This window comes from Sus scrofa, chromosome 7 (genome assembly GCF_000003025.6).
Source record: "Sus scrofa isolate TJ Tabasco breed Duroc chromosome 7, Sscrofa11.1, whole genome shotgun sequence".
In the NCBI taxonomy this organism is placed as follows: domain Eukaryota; kingdom Metazoa; phylum Chordata; class Mammalia; order Artiodactyla; family Suidae; genus Sus; species Sus scrofa.
In genome coordinates, this window is record NC_010449.5 from 80,019,614 (window position 1) to 80,029,251 (window position 9,638).

At 38.7% G+C, this 9,638-nt stretch overlaps 1 protein-coding gene across 1 annotated transcript; it reads left to right on the forward strand.

Annotated features, from left to right (window-relative positions):
* On the forward strand, positions 7,217-8,232 carry LOC110261724 (olfactory receptor 4F3/4F16/4F29-like). The gene has a single exon (XM_021100018.1). It carries the CDS (start codon positions 7,294-7,296, stop codon positions 8,230-8,232), a length of 939 nt encoding a protein of 312 aa, XP_020955677.1. The 5' UTR covers positions 7,217-7,293.

Sequence of the window (9,638 nt, forward strand, 5' to 3'; positions counted from 1 at the left end):
GCCTGGTGACAATGGTTAACAATATATTATGTATTATATACAGAAAGCTGTTAATAAAGTCCTAAATGTTATCACCTACAAACAGAAAATGGTGATTATCAAGATGATGAGGTATTCACTAACTTTTTTGTGGTAACAATTTCACAGTGTGTATGTGTATCAAAACATAACATTGTAAACTTTAAATGTACAAAATATATGTCAATAATATCTCAGTAAAGCTGGAGGGTACGCTATGATATTTCTAGAGACTTCTGCAAAGAAATTTTAGCATGATCATTGAATTGCTAATGTTCAACAGACCATCATTATCTGGGATTATCTCTCCTCTGGACAGAAATTTGTGCATCTCTACTAAGCAAAAAGGTATGAGTCAAGATGGGAACTTCACTAAGTTTACACCTTTTTTTTTTTTTTTTTTTTTTGTCTTTTGTCTTTTTAGGGCCGCACCAGCAGCATATGGAGATTTAGCTGTAACCGCAGCCTACGCCAGAGCCACAGCAACGCAGGATCGGAGCCATGTCTGACACATACACCAGACCTCATGGCAACGGCGGATCCTTAACCCACTGAGCAAGGCCAGGGATCGAACCGCAACCTCATGGTTCCTAGTCAGATGCGTTTCCACTGTGCCACGATGGGAACTCCCAGTTTACACCCTTTAATCAGTACTTAATAGTGAGATGACTTAAGTACATTCCCCTGGATAATCCTCGGGTGACTTTTCCACCAAATAATATTGAAAGGATGTACCCCAAACTTTTGCCTTCAGTGTTTGTACTTTTATTTATTTATTGACCATTAATTTTCTCCCCTTATGAATCATCAATTCATTCTCTTTATTTGCTTTCTGCAGTCCTACTATATTTGAATTACTAGAGCAGAAGAAGGTGTATGTCAGTACTTATTAATTTATACCCTACTATTCTTAAATGTATTTTATTTTAATTTTTTCATATTTAATAATTTTAAATATAAGATTATATTGGGGACCTTATTTTGAATTAAATAATCTTCATAATTTCTTTTTTTAAATAATATTAATATATTTCTTAATTGTGTTCCTTGCACTAACAGTTTTTTGGTGAATTCCTCTGTATTTTTCAAATTTGCTCTACTCTAACAAATTCTTCTGGTTGGTTCCCTGTTGTTCCTCCAGGAAGTAAAACAGATGTGCACACATCTCTCCATCTCCATCTGTTTCCACCCTGTCTCTCTTCTACTCTGTTTCCTCTCTAGTTTGTTCACATACCTTTCCATTATTCTAAGTCTTTCATATTTACTCACATTTGCTGCTCCTAATTGTTGTTGGACCTTTGAACGCATAAACAGACTTAGTTGACTAAGTGTCTCAAGACACCTAAGTTCTGTTTTTTCAGGAAAGGTTTTGGACTTTTTTCCATTTAAAAATTAGTGAATATATTCCCTTTCATTGGAGATTCCCGTGGGTCATATAATAAAGATACAAAGTATATGTAAAAATGGTAAATCTTTTATTTTTATAAGAAAATTGTACACCCTTTTTCTCCCCACCACCACCGAATCTTTGGCCTGTTAACCTCAGTCTGAGCATCCCAGAATGCTAATGCATCACTTGGTCACCACCTTCTTACTGGAGCTAATTAGTCATCTCTTTCAAAATAGCAATGTTTTCAGCAGTTTCTTGTCCTTGGGTGGGTGGAAGGATGTGGGCAATGCTTAAACACAGGAGAAAATTTAGTTTGTGGAACTTCTCTGACTCCCTGACCATGCAGCCATCTGAGATATTTTCATAGATTAAGTAAGTGGTGGTGGAGGTGTTGGTGGACTAAAATCTACCACAAAATCTCTGATCCGTATTCTGTTTTCTCCACGTGCCAGGTCATCTTAGGCTTCACTTGCCATATTGCCCAGAATGGAACTTGCTCAGATAATCTCAATGTAACCTCTAGCCCCCAAGGATCTCTGTCTCTTTTGATACTCCATTCTGCTTAATATGGCAAACAATCGTGCTACTCGAAAATTCTAAGTATTACATTCCTGAGTGTTTCTGAATGGTGTCACAAAAATATACCATCTAGCTTTTGCCCAAGCTCATGATTCTCATCATCAACACAATTCTCACAGTTGCTTGGAAATTTTATCTATCATTTAACTCTTTATAGACTTCTCCCTTTCTACAAATTTTGTGCACATAGCACATTGCTTTCTTTTCCACATTTCCCCCCCGAAAAAAATTTCTCCTATGTTATTGAAATTATTTGTCATTTCAGATTTTGCTTCCTCCCCTTGGTCATCATTTGTTACCTCCCTATGATCTTGATTCTCTCTTTACTGTTTGATTTAACCTGCTCTCCTTAACGATACCAAAGATATCTCAGCCCTAAATTCATGCCTTTTTTGTAGTCTTTTTCTTTTTGATCTCCTTTGTAGCTTGTGAAAGTGAAAGTCATTAATTACTTCTTTGACATTCCTTTCTCCCTTGTTTTTTGTTGTTGTGCATGGAAACAGAGCTTTTTAAAGGTAGATAACATATTAAAAATAGTTGTAATAGTGACATAATACATATGGTGATAAATGCAAAGTATTTGTTCTTTGGGAGCCATGTAAATTTTCTCCATTAACACTTTTTGTCTCTTTACATGTTATTCTTTATTTAGACAAATCTTTTTTTTTTTTTTTTCCCATGGCTTCAATTTTAGATGACTTCCAAATTTTGGTCTCTAGCTAGGGTATTTCTGGCCTGTCAGTTATTACTGCTCTTTATGAATAAGTTGTCCCCTGACTTTTCAGGTACCAAAACTTTAGTTTATTTTGGTTTTTTCCCAATCTAAGCAGCAGCCACCTTTCTCACTTCCCCTTCCTTTGTGGCAATAATATGTGGATTTAAGTGTAGCCACTGGTACCTATGAAATCTTGGGTAAGTTAATTTATGTAGGTGTCAAATGCTTACATGTAGAATAAACTAGTCTTCTAAGTTAAATTGAATTTTTTCCAGTTTTACTGAGATATAATTGTCATGTAACATTGTATAAGTTTTAAGTGTACTTTTCTTAACAGTTGTTGAAATTTTATAAAGGAATTGTTTTGGATCCTGAACAAATAACCATATTTGCATGATGTAGTAAAATAACAATGTATTTGGAATCAGAAGACTTGATTTTTGGTTGCAAAATAAGTAACTCTATGTTTTGAGGTAACTCCTAACTTCTATGAACTTGAGATTCCTCATCTATAAATTAAAATAATTCTACTATCAGAAATATCCCGGAGTTCCCGTTGTGGCGCAGTGGTTAACGAATCCGACTAGGAACCATGAGGTTGCGGGTTCGGTCCCTGCGCTTGCTTGGTGGGTTGACCATCCGGCGTTGCCGTGAGCTGTGGTGTAGTTTGCAGACGCGGCTCGGATCCCGCGTTGCTGTGGCTCTGGCGTAGGCCGGTGGCTACAGCTCCGATTCAACCCCTAGCCTGGGAACCTCCATATGCCGCGGGAGCAGCCCAAGAAATAGCAACAACAACAACAACACAACAACAAAAAAGACAAAAGACAAAAAAAAGAAATATCCCCCCAAAAGGTAATCATATGCTTTCCTAGCTCTAAAAATTCCCTCCTTAACTATATCAGAAACTTTAAAAATGTAGTTTACAAATATCTACATTTTCTTCTCTAACTTTAAGAATGGCATGGAAGGAGTTCCCATTTGGCTCAGCAGTAACAAACCTGGCTAGTATCCATGAGGTTGTGGGTTCAATCCCTGGCATCCCTCAGTGGGTTAAGGATCCCACATTGCCCTGAGCTGTGGTGTAGGTCCCAGATACAGCTCGGATCCTGCATTGCTGTAGCTATGGCACTGGCCGGCAACTGTAGCTCAATTTCAACCTGTAGCCTGAGAACTGCCATATGCCTTCACATGCGGCCCTAAAAAGAAAAAAAAAATGAGTACTAATTATATCAGAAAGCTTGGAAGATAGAAACTGTGTAAGTTCCTGGCTATGATGGCTGCTATTAGAACTAACGCTTCTCTTTCAGTCCTTCTCTCTCTCTCTTTCTTCCTCTCTCTCTGTCTCTCTCTCTTCCTCTCTATGTTTTTGTTGTTTTCTAAAACTTCAGAATTTAAAACATGGACCACTGTAGACCTTAAGATGAGGCTTCCCTGTTATACTGCTGGAAATTCATAGTGGGAATATCAGACATTCTCTTGGGAGTGGTTAGGAAATATGTTAATGCTCAGTTTTGAATTTGGAAATTTCCTTTATTCTGATTGGACTTAATGGGAGAAGATGTTGGGCCAGAAAAACTGGAACTGGAAACTTATGGACCTGAAAAAAATTGGCTATACTTTAGAGAAATGTTATTTACCAAACAATCAAGGATTTTGTTCCTTATTTCCCACAGTATTTTTAAAAAGACAAGAGCCAGAAGAAATCATCTTTATCCTCGTCAAACTTACAATATACTTAGGGAGAGAGAATTTTTAATATTAAAACCATTAAAGAGGAGTTCCTGCTGTGGCAGAGCATTGTCCCTGCAGCGTCTTCAGTTGCTGCTCAGGCATGGGTTCAATCCCTGGCCCAGGAATTTCCATATGTCTATGTGCAGCCAAAAAAAAAAAAGAGAAATAAAAGAAAAAATTTTAAATTGCAATAAGTAATAATTTTCTCTAAATAAAGGATCAGTTACTATTTTTCTCAGAGTACCTTCCCCTGTCCTCTCATCTTATTAGAATACCACTAATTTTTCTCTTTTTTTTTTTTTTTTGTCTTTTTTGTTTGTTTTTTCAGGGCCACACCATTGGCATATGGAGGTTCCAAGGCTAGGGGTCAAATCAGAGCTATGGCTGCTGGCCTACGCCACAGCCACAGCAACACAGGATCTGAGCCGCATCTGCAACCTACACCACAGCTCACGGCAATGCCAGATCCTTAACCTACTGAGCCAGGCCAGAGATCGAACCTGCAACCTCATGGATGCTAGTCAGAGTTGTTTCTGCTGAAACAATGGGAACTCCAGAATCCTACTAATTTTTCAAGCTCATGTCAAGTCTTTTCTCCTTTGTAAAGGTGTCTGAGTTTCTCAGCAGACTCTTCTCTGTCCTCCCTGGAGAATAACTAGCACCTGGAGCTTCTCCTATGATGCCATGTATTGTAGATTATTTTTTGTGGGGAATTTTTGGTTTTCAATTAAAATTTAAGTTTCTTGATTTCTAGTAATGAGAGAAGGATGAGACTAATATAGAGTTAGTAGGGAAATTTTCATGGAGAAAATGGGATTTTGATTTACCATTAAAGAATGAGTAGTGACCAGAAAAGTTCTATATTGCACTAATACATACCACTAGCTACATATGGCTGTTGAGCACTTGAAATCTGACCAGTGCAACTGAGAAAATTGATTTTTAATGTCATTTAATAACCATGTATAACTAGGGGCTACTCTTTTGGACTGATAGAGTATTTGGCTATGTCTTCTCACTTTATTATTTTTCTAGTTTATACACTAAAGCCAAATGTGGATCAGAAAATTTAGGTTCTTTGTCTCTAACTAGTTAATTGTTCCTTACTGCACCACAGTTGTCTCATTTGTAAATGATTAACTTGAACTAAATAATCACTACTGAGGACTGTGGGATAATAATTTTACGATCAGCGTTACTCTTCATGTACAACTGAAATATATGTATCTGTGTATATATAAATGCCCATATTAAAAGGCAAAGCTTTGGGATCCATTTTTTCTGCTTGTTGGGTTTCTCTTGCCCCTTCAGCTCCAGGTCTAAGGCTTTTTGTGTGTTCATGTGCCTTTATTTTACCATCCCTTTACTGTGTATGCTCCAGCCTCTTTTTCTCAACTCACTCCAGTTTCTATCTGAATACCTAAATATTCTGGGAGCAGGAGAGCTTGACACAAAAGTGTTGGACCCACAGGCAAGAGAATATGTCATCTATGTTGTAACAGTGTATTCCCTGAAATATATGTAAGAACTAGAGAGGTTCAGGTAGTATTCCCAAAATTAGGGTCAGGAAAGAGTCAGACTTGGCAATGGACCCCAGAAGCTTGGAAGATTTGAAGCAGAGAGATGAGATAAGAAGGAAAAGGGGGCTAAGGGAGAAGGAAGGATAGGAGATGGTGAATGGTTGTAGATCAACTATGACATGAATGTGCATCTCTTCACTGCCAGCAAATTCTAAGAGTAGGGTTCCAATAGCTATAACCAAGCTATATCATAAACCTCAGAGATTGTGAAGAATCTGGAGACATAAATCAAACTGGCTTCCTTAACTTCGTGACTTCCCATAACACAACCTTCCCACCCTCCCAACCCCACCATGCACATCTTGGCCACACCCTGGCTGCAAACACCTCTACTAAGTACCTTCACTTGTACTTCTGAGTGCCCATGCAAATGCCCTGTGCCATGAATATCTAGTCTACCCTTTGCTGGTATCTGTCATGCTCTAGAGTCACCTTTATGCCCCATGCCTGGTTCTCTTATGCTCAGCTTTACTCTGTGGGCTTTGTGTGAACTACAAATGTGATTATAAGTAGTGATATAAAGTTAACTCAGGATATAGTATGCGCCTGAGATGAAGTGGGCTTAAGAAATGACACAACTTGAATGGCTGAAGAATTGTTTTAGGAACAATTTAAAAACAGAACCAGTGAGTTCACCAAAGGCCATCTCCATCTCCTCCTTTTTCTCTTTGTGTTACCCTGCCCCTCCTAATCCTTGTCATGCACACCTACTATGCTTCCTATTTGTTCCATTCTCTTATTGTCTCTTATTTGTAGACAGTTAGTCCTAGAGAATGTGGTAAAGGGATATTGCATGTGGAATTGACTTAACTGCTTTACGTGACCAGAGGTAAAATGCTTATTTAGTGATGAATAATGTAATGACCCTGAGAAGGAATTGTGGAGAGTTATAGTCTTCACACTATGAATATCCTTGAATAATTTTTTTTTTGTCTTTTTGCCATTTCTAGGGCCGCTTCTGGTGGCATATGGAGGTTCCCAGGCTAGGGGTCCAATCGGAGCTCTAGCCACCGGCCTATGCCAGAGCCACAGCAGTGTGGGATCCAAGCAGCGTCTGCAACCTACACCACAGCTCACAGAAATGCCGGATCATTAACCCACTGAGCAAGGCCAGGGATCGAACCAGCAACCTCATGGTTCCTAGTCAGATTCGTTAAGCACTGTACCACGACAGGAACTCCAAGAATAATTAATCATTATAACGTGAAAAATTATTGGTATTCTTATTTTTATTTCCTTTTCCTTTTCTTTTATCTGAAAACATTCCAGCTAATAAATCAATGGATGGAGCAAATCACTCTATGGTGTCAGAATTTGTGTTCCTGGGACTCACCAACTCCTGGGAAATACAACTTATCCTCTTTCTGTTCTCTTCTGTTTTTTACGTGGCAAGCATGTTGGGAAACTCCCTCACTTTGCTCACTGTGATTTCTGACCATCGCTTACACTCCCCCATGTACTTTCTCTTAGCCAACCTTTCCTTTATTGACATGGGAGTTTCTTCTGTCATTTCTCCCAAGATGATTTATGACCTTTTCAGAAAGCATAAAGTCATCTCCTTCAGTGGCTGCATTGCTCAAATCTTCTTCATCCATGTTGTTGGTGGTGTGGAGATGGTGCTTCTTGTCGCCATGACCTTTGGCAGATATGTCACCATATGTAAGCCTCTTCACTATTTGACTGTTATGAGCCCCAAAATGTGTATTCTGCTTCTGGTTGCTGCATGGATAATTGGTTTGGTTCACTCTTTGGTTCAACTGGTTTTTGTTGTAAAATTGCCATTCTGTAGCCCAAATGTATTAGACAGCTTTTACTGCGACCTTCCTCGGTTCATCAAACTCGCCTGCACAGATACCTACAGACTAGAGTTCATGGTCACAGCCAACAGTGGATTTATATCCCTGGGATCATTCTTCATACTGATTATCTCCTATATTTTTATCCTGATTACTGTTCGGAAACACTCTTCAGGGAGCTCATCTAAGGCCCTCTCCACCTTGTCAACTCATGTCATGGTGGTGGTTTTATTTTTCGGTCCTTGCATTTTTGTTTATATGTGGCCTCATTCCACATCCCACCTAGACAACTTCCTTGCTGTTTTTGATGCAGTTCTCACTCCTTTTTTAAATTCAATCATCTATACATTAAAGAACAAAGAAATGAAAGTGGCAATGAGGAAAGTATGCAGTCAATTTTTTATTTGTAGAAGAATTTCTTAAATGCCAAAAGTATTATGAAGGACAATTGGAGTAGCATTAAATTTCTGTTATTTTAATATCAGGATTTCCAAGTACCTTACTAATAGTTAAGTGTCCCAGATTAAAGTAACATAGTTATTTTAAAAATCTTAACTGAGGAAGATCCCATTGTGGCATAGTGGTTAACGAATCTGACTAGGAACCATGAGGTTGCGGGTTCGGTCTCTGGCCTTGCTCAGTGGATTAAGGATCTGGCCTTGCCGTGAGCTGTGGTGTAGGTTGCAGACACAGCTCAGATCCCATGTTGCTGTGGCTGTGGCGTAGGCCAGTGGCTACAGCACCAATTTGACCCCTAGCCTGGGAACCTCCATATGACGCACGTGCAGCCTTAGAAAAGACAAAAGACAAAAATAAATAAATAAATAAAATAAAAAATCTTAACTGAGAAATTGTGTTGCAGCCTGTGGCTGGAGGAAGAATGTAGTGTGGTAAAAAGTTTCTTCTGGAAAAGGCCAATACCTTTCTCTTAGGAGATATTACCTGATGAATTTGTTACTATGGTCTAGACTTCAAAATTGAATCTCTTCAGTGTCAGAGTGGGTTATATAAGGGAATGCTGATTGACACTAAATAAAATGATACTAGATGAAAAATGTATATCAAGATACCAGTTTATAGAATTACCGTTGTGGCACAGTAGAAATGAATCTGACTAGTGACTATGAGGATGCGGGTTCAATCCCTGGCCTTGCTCAGTGGGTCGGAGATCTGGCGTTGCCATGACCTGTGGTGCAGGTCACAGATGCAGCTCAGATCCCATGTTGCTGTGGCTGCGGTGTAGGCTGACAGCCGTAGGTCCGATATGACTCCTGGCCTGGGAACTTCCAAATGCCAAAATGCTGCAGGTGTGGTCCTGAAAAAAAAAAAGATACCAGTTTATTATTTTCCCACAAAAAAAATCACCAAATGACCTAAACTTCCACATAAAGTGTACCTCATTCTTTAACTGTAGGGAGATTTCTGGGAAGTCATGCAGTGATATGAAAATCAATGAGCAGGGAATCAGAACAAGAAGAGTTAGCTGGATTATTCAAATATTTAATCATATCAGACTTTGATACTTAATGCCTATATGTCCACACTAAGACATGCCTGTCATCACATTTGGAATAGATCCTTTGTCCAGATCTTTTATCTGGACAGTGCTGGATGGTCATCACAAAATTTACCTTTTGACTGTTGTTGATACTATATTCCAGGCTTTCTAACCCCTATGTACATACAGATACATTCCTATTGCCACATGTAATTAGCCAAGTTCTTCCTTTTCCTTTAGCTGACATGACCATTCCTGTTGCATTTGAATGATTTGAGTCATTGCAAGCTAAGTTTAGTTTGGGAGATGTTTTATATATGACTATATTCAA

Coding starts and splice junctions, on each gene's coding strand:
- LOC110261724 (XM_021100018.1), top strand. CDS start 7,294: ATGGATGGAGCAAATCACTCTATGGTGTCAGAATTTGTGTTCCTGGGA.